Here is a 15,052-nt window from a genome sequence, read left to right as displayed (position 1 = left end):
TCAGTATGTTCGCATGATTCCCCCTTTCAATTGATGTGAGGTGGAGAAATTGCTCATTTTGAGAGGGAAGAGCAATACAAGTGGCCTGTATACATTTGGACATTGTTATTACAAACTGTCCTGAGTGGCAAGGTGCAGTCTTAATATTCTGCATTAACTGCAACAGGGCTCAGAGTATCAAGCTGTGGGAAAAGGCAATACTGCCTACGAGTTGTTACCAGAGGCATAGACAAATTCCGTTGTCTTTGTAAAGATGACGGCAACATTTGTTGTGTTTGCGAGAGAATGGGTTTGTGAGTTGGTGCACTTTGAATTTGCCAGTACGAGAGCCGATGTTGCTAGAACTTTAAAAACCAAAATCAAGTTTTGACTGTCCTTTAAGCGACTCACATTACTTGTTTTATTGGTCATTTCCTTGCTGCATGTCCTGTGTTAAATGGGACCAGCTCCCAAAAAGCTCTAGTTTTGTTCGATCTGGTAATTCACAGATGATTCAGTTTACAATTTGTTCCTTTACAAGGGGAAGGTATCATTGATCGGGCATGATATGTTGTACCTTTAAATGCTACATGACACAGGCTCTGCTTGGTTTCATTTTCAGCTTTTCCGATAGCCACTGTGGAACGGCCGTATTAGCATTTGAGATGGGGAACTTCCTTTGCACACTGTTCATGTCTGGGGTTACTTGATGTCGGATCGTTAAAGTGGCTGTCCATTAATCACAGGGAGTGATTTGGCTGACCCTTTGAGGTGTACATCCGTTTCACTGCAGCACCTGTCTGTTCATCTGTGGCACTCTTTCCCCTCTATGTTGCAGGTATTTCTGAGGAACTGAGAGCATTTAGTAAAGGGTAACCAGTTGCAGTCCCTATTAGCCCTGGTCGACGCCAGGGATGTGAGATACACTCTTGGAGCCGGCTGAGTGCTGTGCGGTCTCTTGACTGGGGATTGCTTTTGGAGGCGGCAGCAATTGTTGTCGGGCCACAAACTGCTTAGGAGCCAAGTACTTTCCACTTTTACCCTTGTTTTTTGCACAGTGTTAATAAATGCGCGTAACTTGTGTCTGCATACTTTCGTTCCACTTGTTTGGCCTCCCTTGCGTAGACGGACCTCACAAATGCCATTAATGCATTCTCGGTGGGGCATGGGCTAGTGTCTCCCTGAGTGCAAATGAATGCACAGGATTGCATCAGGCATAACTTGTGCCATAACCAAAATTTGCGACTTAGACCAGATCGGTGGAGGCCCGGTTTAACAACTGCCATTGGTGCCGATAGCCTTCAGGGTACCGGTGGAACTTGGACTGCTGTGGGTGAAAGGAAAAGAAAGTCTGGGACGATGACAGGAAAAGGTAGAGTTGGCTGATGTGTTGCAGAGAGGGAAGGTGGATGTATCATGTCAAGGAGAACAGGTGCAAAGCCAGACACTTGGCAGAGTCAGTTGTACTGACAGGAAGGGAATTGGAGTTACCTTGACGGAGGACTTTGAGGAATGAGGTTAAAAGTGAGACTTGGGTCTGAAATTGAAGATGTGATGCCCTATAGGTGGGACGGAAGTTAGATGAAGTGATGGGTAGGTCTGGTATCCAGCATAGGCTGTAGTGAATACATTTCTTAAGAGCGGACATAGACTACTTTAAGGTCATCTGAAGATCAGTGAGTCAACTATTTTGTAGATTGTTGAAATGTTCTCTCTGACATGCATGCAGTTTCTTGGAACGTCCTCTACTAGCCGGCCTTTATGTGAATCTATTCAACTATATAGCTGTTGGACATAGGATGTAAAATCTGGCTCAGGAAGAGGTTTCTCTATCTGTGTGTGTGTGTGTGTTTCAAATCAGCTTGGTGGGAAGGATCCCAGTGCATTTGCTTCATACTTTGCACGTTTGTGGATATAGGTTTACGAGATCTGGCATCAGCAGGCTGACTGACTGAAACAGAAGGGTACTGGTTCAAGTCCATATGTATAGTATCTACATGGACTAACTATACATGGATAAACTGTATTTATCGCAGTTATCATCTGGCGAGGGGTGGCTAAGGTTCCAAGGTTGTCTGACAGCTGGTCAGAGATGTATGGAAACAAGTGGGTCATGGCAACAATGTCTAGAGACCGTTTCAAAGACGTCATGCGACACCTACGCTTTCATAGCAAGAACACCCGAACTGTGGGAATCATTTCGGAAGAACTGTGTCATATTCTACAGACCTGGTTGTCACATCACAATTGATGAACAGCTTTACCCATCGAAGACACGTTGCCCTTTTCTGCAGTATATTGCTACAAAACCTGATAAGTTTGGCATCAAGTTCTGGGTGGCTTGCGACTCGACATATATCTGCAACGTCTTTCCATATGTTGGCAAAGAACCTGGTCGTCCCAAAGAGGAGAGACTGTCCGAGAGTGTGGTTATGAAGTTGGTGGGACCATTTCTCGACCAGGGTAGAACTGTCACAACGGACAATTTTTTTTACCTCCATTTCCCTTGCAAAAAAGTTCCTCATCCGGGAAACTACCCTTCTTGGAACAGTCAAGATTTGCAGAGAAATTCCCCCTTTGGCTCGAGAGCTGAAATGCAATGAGTTCAGCACTCAGGTGTTCTCAACAACTGACGCCTCCCTGACAGTGTATGCAGCCAGCTGGAAGAAGACTGTCTACCTTATGAGCAGTATGCACGGTGTGGTTCAGATAGGACAGCCACAAAAGAAAGCCAAGCACCATCACCCAGTAAAATTCCACAAAATGCTGTGTTGATGCCATGGATCAGATGGTGCACGAGTACAGCGTACGGGCAGGGACACGAAGATGGCCAGTCACTGTGTTCTATAACATGGTTGACATGGCAGCCCTGAACGCTCATGTGCTGTATCAAGCCTGCACAGGAAGGAAGGAAAGTCGGCCAGATTTTCTGATGCAGCTTGCTAGTGAGTTGGCCGAGTCTCATGTGAAGGCAAAAAAGATTGGGAAGGAGAACTGTCTTCGCAAACAGGCCGCCGCACCAGCTGAACTCGGCAAAAGGAAGAAATGCCGAGTCAGAACTCTGCTACTATTCAATGGGTCCTCTGCTACAAGTTTAGGTGTGGCAAATGCACAAAAGAAGTGCAGTGGGAGTGGCAGGTCTGCTCAGACCAAGCAATGTTTTAAAAAAGTTGTAAATATGTGTGAATTTTGTTTGCTTTTTTCGAATGGTCTGTTTATTTTGGGATAAAACCTTGTAACAAAATACAAAGTTTCTATTTTGCATATTTCATTCCCTTATTTTCATGTGTCTTACTAAATTGAACTCAACAAAAATGATAAATATGTGATTATGAAGCATCAAGATATGCAGAATATTTACAAAAAACAAGAACATTCAAGCTTTCAAGAGGATGATCAGAGTCAGAAGCAATGAAGTTACAATTACCCTTGGTTAGGATGAAATCCATGTAAAACTGATTCACACCTCTTTCTCCCCCCAGAGCTGCTTCTCTGACAAACTGCATTCAACTCTCAGCGGGAAGCTGCCATATTATTAGCATACTGGAAAGACCACATTCCATGGCAGGGGGGATCAAATGATCCCTCTGCAGTCACCAAAGGTATAAGGATCAAATGATCCTACCTTAGTCCTTCTAGTGCTAGGTGACTGTTGGCAGGGGCTGGACTTGAACTAGTATTATACACATTCAGCATCAGCGGCTTAAAGCTCTTAGCTAACCACTCAGGCACAAATAAAAACTGTGTTGCACGTATAGAACCTTACCCTTATAGAGAAAAGCACTTAGAATGGGGGGTAAAAAAAAATCACCAAATGTCATTTCTTAGGCAACACTTGGAAAATCACTTAGGCAAGATGCAGAGTGGCAGCAAGCATGCTGTGTCAGCTAGAAAGAAAATAGGCAAAAGGACGGGGGTTTTGATTCAGGATTTCACTATTTTCAAACATTTGGCCAACTTTGCACAAAACACTTAGAAAAGGAATCACCAAATGTCATTTGTAGGTTAGTTTACTGAGTTATCCAGGCAGCCCTCCACGCACAAATGTGTGCGAGCATAAAAACACCTATATTTTGTTGGTCTGGGAATCGAGCCTCCTTCACCATTTGAATATTGACTTGTATATCAAGATGTACACATACATCTCTCTCTATATGAATTAGTCGGAAAGAAAAGATGCGCAACTTGACAGGAGACCGGTCCACCCCTCATAAGAAAGTCTTGGTTTTAGAAGAGTTGAGTGTTTGCTTGTAAATAAATTGTCCATTAAAATCAGACTTCCAGTTGTTCAGTCTGGTGATTGATGCTTATGTCTGTATTCTGGCTTTATTTGAGATAACATGACATTTTTACAACTCATGGTGCACACATATCTCTAGACTTGCCAGACCTTGGACTCGGACCTTCAGGCTGTGAAGCAGCAATTCTAACTACTGCAGTGGCTGAACAGACAGACGGCCAGTAAAACCTTATTCACTTATTTACATTTTGGTCCAAAAAAAAAATTGGGTGTGTTTCCCCTTCACCACTCAGGTAGGATCAAGTCAGTCAATCCTCCTTGTCTCCTGGGGGTCTGTGCATACAATTTCATACAACCGAACCCCAATCGAGTCAAAGATCGATAGGGGCAATGCACCCCAGCACAGCTTTTAGATCCTTGCCCTCGTCCTCACCTGCACCGCTGCAAGATGAATTGATTTCACTGAAGTACACTGCTCCAAAAGCCCAAAAAAGTTGTGTTAATGAAATTCCCATGTTACTGGATGACACCATTAAATGGTTCTTACTTGACATGATATGGCTGCAATGAAATGACCAGCCTCACAGCAATAAAACACACTAGTCAAAGGATGCTTAAACTTTTGATTTTGCCAGTTCGAATGAGTTGGAAGGCTGAGCAGTGAATACCGGTGGGCAAATGGTAACTTTCTGATTGTTCAAATAGTCACTTCTTTGTCCAGCAGTTTAAAGTTCTTCTAGTAAAATAAACTCTTAGTTGGGCACTCATGGTGACAGTTTGCAGAGGTGGGCAAACTACACATTCGGCCTGTTGCTCTTTTTAATCCGCCAAAGATTGATACAGAATTCAAACTTAATATGAATGATTGGATCAATGAACGTGGGAGCCCAAAGGAGATTATTTTGTTTTTGGAGCTACTTGATATTTTTTGGGCTGAATGGCACAGATTGGCTTTGTGATTTAGCCTTTACTATGGACATGAAGCCACAACATAAAAAACAGTTTGAGCATGAAATTCAAGCAAACATCAGAGGTTTCAAAACCAAGCCGGTTTTATTTTCAAAGCAAATGTCAGATGAGTCTGATATGTACTGTTATCAATGCGTTTTTCAATACGTATCGTGACCCAGCCCATCTGTCAAGTTTTCCATGTGAAGGCAGTGTCATGATCACCCATGAGGAACCGAACTGGCATCACCTACTTTGACTGGGAAAAAGACGGATGATGCAAATGAGTTTGAGTTTAACAGAATTCCAGCTCAGGTATTTTAGTTCAAACTCTCGCTCTTCTTGTCAACATCCCCTTGCACATTCTGTCTCAAGAGCTTCAGATTTTAATTTTCGTAACTGCAGCCTTTTCAGCTCGGACTTTTTCAGCACGTTAGCGCGCTACTACCTCTAACGAGTATCACCGGATTTTAACCTCCACATCCGAAATGTGTCTCTTACCTGATGAAACTAAAGCCATAAATACAACTAGAGCTTCACTAACAAAGATTTCATTGACCAGTGAACTTTAAATGAATTTTAAGTTTCTTATCAGTTATCACTATCAATTAATTGGTTCTTGGTGCAGCGAGACAAAAGCACCTTTGCAAGCATTTTATAAATTCTGCTATCACTGACATGACTGCAGTAAAAACAGATATGAATGTTCGTCAAATTCAACTCATAACTGATATACTCACGCAACCAAAAGGCAAAAACTGTCTTTGCCCCTCCACCAAGCCAAAATTTGAGAAAAGGGAGCAAAAACGCTGCAGTCCAAAAACCTTCAGCATCCACGAGAATCTTCAGTAACGTATAAACGGTCTTCCATAAGCCTAAACAGGAGAACACAGGTCCAAAAATCATCAGGGGGGATGAGGGAAAGGGGAATCTGAAACGTATTTAAGCACTGAGGTGTTCAGTACAATTTCATTGAATGAAAGAAAAAGTAAGCCAAAAATTAAGTGCCGACTTACCCAAAAGGAGGCAAACGCCGCAACCACGCAAATTCTGGTCCCTACTTACCTTTCCCAACACTAAGATAAACCTCAAATATCTTCTAAGTGTGGCAACTCAATGTGTGCAAGGCTTTGCTTCACTAAGCCCATTAAGATCACTAAGATCAAAAAACAAGCACAATATATCGCCACAGGCGCGCTCCAAACAAATGCGTTGGATCTGAAAGACAAGACAAAATTGTAGGAGACCGCAACCAATTAGCATTCACTAAAAACGCTCTCACCTGCTAAAAACTCCCTGCAACATATGACAAGATAAGATAAACTTTATCCATTTCCAGAGGGGAAATTCCATTGTCATAGCAGTGTAATAGTTATGTCAAAAAAATAAAAAAGTGTATATTTATATAGTTTAATTTAAATAGACAACAGATATAACAAAATAAAGGAATAGTAAGGGTGAAAAACACACACCAGAAAAAGGAAAACAGGCATTATTCCCTGAATGCTCGTGACAGAGTGTCAGCCAGGATATTATCACATTCGAGTTGGTGTGGCTGTAAGCGGTCAAACTTTCGTAAACACCACTTTTAGTGTTAGCCATCTCCATAACCAGAACCATTTGAACTTTCTCATTCAACAAAACGAGTCCAGACGACACACCGAGCGCTCGCCCACCGGTCTCCCTGATCACATTAACTGTAGTTGTCCAGTCATCCGGGAGCTCGCCCCTTTTACAACTCCTCCCTTTTCAGCCTCCACCACTTTGTCCTCTTGATTTTCATCCTACAAACCACCGTCCTATGTCATCTGGCAACACCCCTACCGATCTCCTTGAGATGACCTCGTCTATACAAGATAGTCTACCTGCGTGCTCCTGCCAAGCCCCTCAGGGCCGACGAGTGGAGGAGGGAAAGGGGGGCCACTATCCTCGCCCACCCTGGGGGGCTTCCTGGGAGGTGGGTAGGGGCTCATGGCAAGATCGAGAATAGAAAGAGGCCTGCAAATTGCTTGACTTTTGCTTGGTGAGATGCATGTTTTTCTTTTGTGTGAGCAAGACGGCAGTGTTTCATTTGTTGAGAGTTTGTGCGAGTTTATTGGAAGAGGAGTGTTTTGGTGCGAGTTGGAAGAATTTATTGGAAGACGGGTGTTTCTTTTGGTGAGAGTAAGAAGAGGTCATAACTTTTCTGGACCGAATAGATGACAAGGTCAGGCACGCGCACATTACAAAGTGTGTATCTTTTTTTTTCTTTTACGTAATTGAGGCTGTTCAGTGTCACTCGTAAGTCAGAGAGTTAGAAGAGATCATAACTTTGGTGGAGCCTTGGGAAGGTCTTCCACGGCATCTTGAGTGACAGGGATCCCATCAAGACAACCAGTGCTGATTTAGAGGGCTTGTTTTGGACAGTGGACAGCTCTGGGCTCCCTGTAAAACTCAAGGCCTACATATACCAACATGAATGGAGACACAACATTCATGTTGGTAGTCCTTAAGCAAAGGCAAACTCTTACTTCAATAATTGCTCAATTTGTAAGATTCTGATGTATGATGAATACATCAATGTTTGCTGTGGAAGACTTTAGATGTCCCTCCTAGATATCTACTCGAGTCAAATTATGAAAAAGCAAGCATGCATAATATGCCTTTATAAGTAGCTTGATACATAGATAGAATTACAAGTGCCAGGTCTTGTTTTCAAACTGACATGAAATATTAGAAGTCCAAAAAATCCTGACCAACAGGCTTCCTTCATAAAAGTGAAGAAACTATAATTACTAAATAAGCTGTGTTTTATCCCAAGTCTTGGATCGTTGTTTCATTTATGGTTTCTGACAGAACGGAGGGAGCGCTAAAGTCTAGCAGGACTGCCATCTCGTGGGCTTTGAGTTGACCTGCAGACATTTCCCTGCGTCCGCAAAGACGAATATTTGAAAATCATATACGTACCAAGAGCCCGTCTGCAGAGAAACATATTTGTGCAAATTACATTATCTATTTTCAACGCTACTTTTCTACATCACACCTGAAGCACGAGTCGGACACCAGGGGTAAAACTAAGAAAAAAAAAGTCATGCGGGTTTGATCGTAAAACAACATATTTTAATGGTCACATATCTAAAAAAGGCAAATGCAATAATTAACATCCCAGCATTTCAATGTACAGTAATGCATTTACATAAATGTAAATGTCGGTTGCTGGTGATGAGAGAAAAGACGTAAAGTCATGAAAGTGCATCAATATCAAATTAGATGATTGGAAAATTCTTTATTCAATCATACATTCAGAGTGTAAGCACGACTCAAAGCCAAAAGTTGATTCGGAAAATCGCAAAAGTAAAGCAAGTCGGGCCTCTCTCTGACCCGAAGAGCCTGCAGCAAAAGCGGGCGTGGCGGCGCAGACGTGGGGCCCCGGAGAGCCCGCCGACCGCAAACCGAAAATCCGGTTAAATTCACGGGTCGCCATCTTGAAACACCGGATCTAAGCTTTTCCCGCACAGGTCCAACTCTGTCTCGCCGCCACCGCACAGTTCCGCGGGGGGCGGAGGCTGCCCGGGGCGGGCCGGGCTCCCGTCCGCAGCCTCCCGGTGTCGTCGGGGCGCCCTTCGGCTGTAGCCCAGGCGCTTCAAGATGCGCCGGGTGGTGGTGAGCGAGATAGGCTTCTCCCCGGTGCGGTTGTATAGAGCCTGGATCTCCGTGCTCGTCGCCTGGCTGTTGGCTTCCACCACGCTCTCCATCTGCCGCTCTCCGAGCTCGTCGACGAGGCGTTTCCTCCCGCAGGAACCGCGGTCGCTGGAGGTCTTCTGCTTCTCGCACCATTCCCGGTACACCCGCGACACGGCGGTCTTCGAGAAGCCCAGTCGGCTGACGGTCTCCGAGATGCTGCAGCCGGCGCTGCGGGCGCCCACGATCATGCCCCGTTCAAACTCGCTCAGATCCCGCGACTTTCCCATGTGCTCGCGTCTTACCGCCCCCGCCCCCTCCCGCAGACGAGCCGGGAACCGCCGCAGGCCCTCTACTTCCTCAGCTTCTTCTTGCGTTATGTTTACAAAAACATCTGGCCAAATCCCAAACATTAACGGCTGTTAAATATTGTCTCTTCTTCTCGCGTGAACAGTCGGCTCACCGGACTCACTGACGCCCTCTACCGAGCGTTTCGTCGTTTCAACGACTTTACAAAACACACATCCGAGCAGCACACAGTATCAGTGTGCCGTGATTCTGCATTTAAAAACAAAGGCTCAACTGTTGAGGAAAAACGTTTGTATCTGGTTGACAAACATGAACCTATGGCATATGAAACAGTTCAAGCTGAGCTTTTTGGTATGCCCTCCGGATTCCAAGGATTAGTTTGGAAAGACGTCGACTTCAGTGTCCGTTCCAGACACCTAGACACCAGCAGGGAGAGTGCAGGTCTGCAAAAAAGGGCGCGAACCACCGAGGACAACCGTTCGGGTTTTCTCATTACGATCTTGCCGTTAACTCAATACGGGTAGGATACTTCCATGAAAGTGGGTGACGGTTTCAGATTCACGGTGTGTGATCCAAACTATTGCAGACAGCCAGCTGCTGTCCGAGCATCTGTTTCTCCACAGAGTCCTCCACTCTGCCAACTTCTACCTCATCAGAGTCATCCATAAAGCCTGACCAATCGGCGCCCTCGTCCGCACGGACCGTGGACTCGGGCCGGTGGGCCGGCTGAGTAGGGGCCAAGTCCGAGTGCGTGGTGGTCACACAGTTGCAGCTGTCGCATATGCCGAAGCGCTTGAGTCCCGGGGAAACGTTGGATCCTGTGAAGACTCTCCTACAGCTCTTACAGGATACCGGCAAGCAGTACCTGTGGACCTGTGGGCGGTTGACAATGAAAGACAGTAACAGAGAAAGAAAGTCATTTGTTTCAGTATTATCGTCCTACTGATGACCGTCAATAAATTTCATTTCCTTTACAGCAAATATAACAGGAACGCTGACATAATTTAATAATCAATATGCAAGGTAATTACCAATTCCGAATGAATACAAAATATTCGCTCAAACCAACTAAGCTCATCCTTCCACCGGCCACACAAGGTGAGGCTCACAAGAAACCATGTTGTGTCAAACCTGCGTGTTAAAACACAAGATAATCTCTATTCTATGATTTTTTTTTTTTTTTTTTTTTGGAAAATGGGGGGTTCCCTTTCTTTGTGAGACTTCTGAGAGAGTCGGATTCATTTGTCAATTTGATGTTTTTGATGGTATTGTGCCATACCAATTACATTTTACTAAACCATAGAAATAAATATCCTATTTTCTACATTCAGTTTCAAAGGGAACCCCACCTGGGAGGACTATTTGGAATAAACATGCTCTAATGTTTGTCTCATACTAGAATATGTTGTTAAAAAAGCATCAACAATTACTTCTTGAAAAACTGCAATTTATAACACACATTTTAATCCAGGGTCGCAGTCATTGTTTTACTGGTGCAATGCATGCTGAGTTGATGATGTATACGGGATGCTAACGTTAAATTTGGCTCGTTACACTAATACCAGCGTGCTACTTTGGTGCAATTTCCAGTCCTCCAGAGCTCACGAGAGCTGCAGACTCTGAAGCCAAACGCCGTGGCTACGGAATTCTTTCACGAGCAGACAAAAGGTCCCCTGGAAACGAGTGACGCCTCTTCGAAGAAACACCACAGGCAGGAGACGCCATGCGATCTCCTGTGAGGAGGTCTCCAGAAGTAGCATCTGATGAAAGAGTGGGTACCAGCATCACCACGGAGGAAGCTGACGACAAGTCACCCGGTTGGTGGGCACGGCAGTCCAGAAGTCTACCATGAATGGTCAATGAGAAAAAGTGGAGCCCCTGACAACAGACGCCTTCTCTGTTAGCATAGGAACGCAGTTGCTGCACACACACACTGGCGACTTTTGTCAACCCTCGCCTCTTCTCATCTATTTTCTTCTTTATTTTGAGCTCATTTTGACTTCACCGCTATCCTCCTCACTCACTTCTCTCTCTGGCCCCAAACAGTTGAGGGTTGCACAGATGACATGTTTTGGCAGCGTAAGAATGGGACAAAACCCAAGATTTGCCTCATGACGTCACGACCCAGACAGCATTGCACCGTAAACACAGTGGCAACCTATGCCTGAAAAGTTTTTTCACAATTTTATACAAACTAAGAAATATTGCGAGATATTATTTTCATTTTTATGTATCTGGTCCAAATGTCGATCAAATAGGACACTAATATAACTTGATATTTAAACATCAAACATACACATGTTCAACTAGTTCAATTAGACGTATGTCTATGTTTTTACTTCTATCTTCTTAATTTCAACAATGTATTCCATCTATTTTAGTCTCACTCTTGGTCCAGGTAAAACGTACACTCAGGGCATGGGTGCGTAGGTGCTCCTGCCTTGTGAACCTCTTGCCACACATGGGACAGGGGAAAGGCCGCTCTCCAGTGTGACAACGGATGTGTCGCTTCATGATGCCTCTCTGTTTGGCGGTATAAGGGCAGAAAGGACACTTGTGCAGTTTGACTGGCACGAGCAAGCCATCACCTGCAGGGGGAGCAAGAGGCAGACGGTATAGATCCACATCCTCAAAACAGCAGGTCAGATTACAGATTACAGAATATATTCGATGCAGGACATTATTGTTTTACACGCTTGAAAGTACGCTAGCCCCGTTTTCGAGTTGTCATAACTGTGACACCCCACTATTCCCAGGTTTCTCAAGGATGAAAAAGTTTTCTACATACAGGCCCATCCAAATTTGAAATTTAGCCCCTGTTGCTTTACATCACTTGATTCCAACCTTGTGAGAATTATGTTAAAAGAAGATTTAGTTGGCTTCATTCAATTGCTAATTGATTGCCAACATTTTGATTTCATGCAGTTCTGTCCCTCCGTTATTGTTGATTTTCAGGTAATCCTTAGGAATCATCCGATTACTTAGGTATGGTCAAATTATATATATATTTATGAAATATCTCATGTCATTAAGGCAACCTTTAACATAATCTTTCTAATATTTAATTGTTGTCTTGTTAATATTTTGTGATTTTATGCACATTTTATAATACTTTAGTTGGAATCAAAGTTACAATTTCAGACACTGAACTATATTATCAAAATCATGAGAAAGCACCGAGGTAAAAATCTGAAATTTCCAACATTTTTTGAACAGTTTTCAATCAGACAACTTACAAAAAACAAACAAACAAACAAACAAACAAACAAACAAACAAACACACTTCTTTACAATTTTACCTAAGCACAGAAAATCTGTCTTCAATCTAATCAACCCAGATCCCATCGTGTGGAACTCCTATTTTAGCTCATATAAAAAAAGAATACAATCCTTTAACATAAAACACTGACACGCTCACTCACCTGTGTCTTCTCCAAGCCAATCACATTGGATCTCCATAATAGAGGATCCCAAAAATGCTAAGCCGTCATCTATTCTGCCTCCTCCTGTGCTGCTCGCAAATCTTTGGCTGACGTGCTCCCCCACTCTATCCCCTATCAAACTGGGAGCTTCTCCTCTGGCCAGCATCTCCATCATCTGCCTGGCGCTGAATAAACAGGAGCGCTCATTGGAGGGAGACAGACTTGCAGGGAGTTGTCTGCTGTGTTGAGCATTATGGAGAGTGGGACCAGGATATGACGTAATGTCTCTGGTGTCGGAGGACTCCAAAAGTTCCTCATCTGGGTCGTACTCTATCTTGGGGTTCACCAATTCCACACTCAAAGCTGAGGATGAGGAAGATGACAGGTTGGTCTCATCAAGATGCACCTTCTGCATTTCTCTGCTAGATTGAAACGTCTCTTTTGAATGGCGGTCATCGTCTATGTCTCTGCTTGACGTGGAAGGATTGTTGACAGTGAGAGCCATGGCAGTTCTATCAGAGGTAGCAGATTCTGGACCAGTGCCCGGCCCTCTATCTACCTCTACAATCTGTGAATGAGGCTCCACTGCCCCTGTGCTAGTGGAGTTTGTGTCCACAGAGGCACCACTGTCCGCAAGACCTGAGGTTCCTTCCTGTTCCTGAATCTCCTTCGTTACGTTGTTCTCCTTGTCTTTGTTGCATATTTCCAAGGATGTGCGTATGTATCCCTTGCAAAAGTTCACCACGTCAGTCATCTGAAGGTAGCTGGCTGCTGACATCACCTCAATGACATTGCTCCTGTTGAGGGCCAAACGTCCAGAGTAAAGGAAGTCCAGAATCATAGAGAAAGCATCAGCTGTGACGATATCCAAAGATGCTGTGCTGCTCCGATGTCCGCTATCCTAAACAAAACCAAGAGCGTTGAAGACTGAAATCATGCAATGTGTACAATTTCTTGTTTCAAACGGTTTGTCTCCTCACTTCAACAATTCCTTGTGCCACCACTGCATTGATCAATTTCAGCATTTTTTCCTACCTGCAGATAGTGAACAAGAAGGGCCCGAAAGTAGCCACTGCCAGCAAACAAAACATTCCTATGGGCTTTGAAGACACGACCCTCAACAAGGATGCTGCAGTCACAGAAGAAGTCACGCTTACGCTGTTCATTGAGCTCAAAAAGCAGTTTGCGCAGGTAGCAAGGCACCTCCATCCTTGGCCTGAATAATACGGAAAAAAAATAAAATAAAATCACATGAAAACAGAGGTGACCATCACCTGACACAAAGGGATGCTCATATTCAATATTCATTTTCACAAGAAGGATATTAAAATGACAAAAATGTGACAACACGCGCAGTGTTGTTTATTACATCTGTAACAAAAATATCTCGTATTGTCTGAAAATGTGCAAATGTACCAATTACGATTAAAGAAGGAGCACCTGAAGATACTGATCCTGATCCAAATTATCCCTTATCTGAGTCCCTGCTACTATTCGGTTAATAATTCTACTTGAAATCAATGATGATTGATGGTATGCTATGATGCTATCATGCATGCTTGCGATCAATGATGATATTTCTGGTATGCTATGACACTAACATTGTCTTTACCTGGAGTTTTACAAGCACATTTTTATACCACAAAGCCAGATTGCGACTTGCTCAAAAGCGACAGTCATTCAGAAGCTCGCTGTTCCAAAATGTTCCGTTTCATCGGTGATTTCACCATTAAATCTGAAAGTCCACAAGTGATTTGACTCGGGAGTAGGATGCATTAAAGACTTGTCACATTGATATTACCACTCAATGCTTCGTGTAAAACAGGACCTCCGTGTTTGAAACACAGAAATCAGAATTGTCCCCAGGTATTGAAATGATCATCGATTTGAGGAAGAGACGAGCCTCTTCGATTTTTGAAAGCTAGCGTGTGTTGGTAGCGTCAAGTAGCTAGCTGGCGACAAGGAACCCGTTAGGTATATCGACACGGCCAGCGCAAACTATTAGATACAACCCGTTAGCATCGTCTCACCTTACGGATTACTCGCCTCAAGCGGCAAAACCCTTTGTCTTGATACTCTATAACAAAGGCAGGTAGTTCACGAGCTCCTCCCATTAACATTTATGGCGATAACAGTTGAACAACAGGCTGATGAAGAACTTCCGCCTGTGCTTTGTGACGTCGTTCACTGAACCAATCAGTTGTTGATGACGACACGAGTGCAGTGGAACAATTATTTGACGATATTTTTTTTTATTTACAATTTTTTTTAATGGTTAAAAAATCAATAATATACTATAATAATAATGATATATTTAATAAACATAATGAAAAAAAAGGAATTTATTATTGATGCTACTTCGTCAGATGATCCACTATGGCAAGCCATTTCAAAATTTAAAATTCGATGTAAAGTGAAATGGAAGAGTAGACAAATATCAGAATAAGAAAATGACAAATTAAAAATGACAATAATAGCATTGAAAAAAAATGGT

General features: G+C 43.5%; 2 protein-coding genes across 4 annotated transcripts; both read right to left on the bottom strand.

The window, feature by feature from the left end:
- Nucleotides 1-8,244: 8,244 nt before the first annotated feature.
- Nucleotides 8,245-9,240, bottom strand: LOC147219791 (uncharacterized). Its single transcript, XM_086171634.1, has one exon. The coding sequence runs from the start codon at nucleotides 9,238-9,240 to the stop codon at nucleotides 8,617-8,619; it is 624 nt and encodes a 207-aa protein (XP_086027760.1). The 3' UTR covers nucleotides 8,245-8,616.
- Nucleotides 8,245-14,722, bottom strand: zbtb8b (zinc finger and BTB domain containing 8B). Of its 3 annotated transcripts, XM_086171630.1 has the most exons (5): nucleotides 14,589-14,722; nucleotides 13,594-13,774; nucleotides 12,559-13,459; nucleotides 11,546-11,724; nucleotides 8,245-10,009 (listed from the first exon to the last, which is right to left on the bottom strand). In XM_086171630.1, exons 2-5 carry the CDS (start codon nucleotides 13,765-13,767, stop codon nucleotides 9,695-9,697), a joined length of 1,569 nt encoding a protein of 522 aa, XP_086027756.1. In that variant the 5' UTR covers nucleotides 13,768-13,774; nucleotides 14,589-14,722; the 3' UTR covers nucleotides 8,245-9,694. The 3 variants fall into 3 exon arrangements, with proteins under 3 accessions (XP_086027756.1, XP_086027759.1, XP_086027757.1); XM_086171633.1 differs by lacking the exon at nucleotides 14,589-14,722 and having other exon boundaries at nucleotides 13,716-13,764; XM_086171631.1 differs by lacking the exon at nucleotides 14,589-14,722 and having other exon boundaries at nucleotides 12,559-13,454; nucleotides 13,594-13,700.
- Nucleotides 14,723-15,052: the final 330 nt, after the last annotated feature.

The sequence above is a fragment of the Fistularia commersonii genome, chromosome 24, assembly GCF_037954325.1.
Source record: "Fistularia commersonii isolate RoL2024-O1a breed Wild chromosome 24, RoL_Fcom_v1.0, whole genome shotgun sequence".
Lineage (NCBI taxonomy): Eukaryota > Metazoa > Chordata > Actinopteri > Syngnathiformes > Fistulariidae > Fistularia > Fistularia commersonii.
The sequence above is the reverse complement of the archived record's forward strand: the minus strand, read 5'-3'. Positions and strand labels throughout refer to the sequence as shown.

Bases quoted from the DNA above. Each gene is read 5' to 3' on its own strand.
- LOC147219791 (XM_086171634.1), bottom strand. From the start codon at position 9,240: ATGTTTGGGATTTGGCCAGATGTTTTTGTAAACATAACGCAAGAAGAA.
- zbtb8b (XM_086171630.1), bottom strand. From the start codon at position 13,767: ATGGAGGTGCCTTGCTACCTGCGCAAACTGCTTTTTGAGCTCAATGAA. The intron at 13,460-13,593 runs GTAGGAAAAAAT...GGTTTTGTTTAG, and splicing joins TTCTTGTTCACTATCTGCAG to GATAGCGGACATCGGAGCAG. The intron at 11,725-12,558 runs GTGAGTGAGCGT...CTCCCCCTGCAG, and splicing joins TTGGCTTGGAGAAGACACAG to GTGATGGCTTGCTCGTGCCA.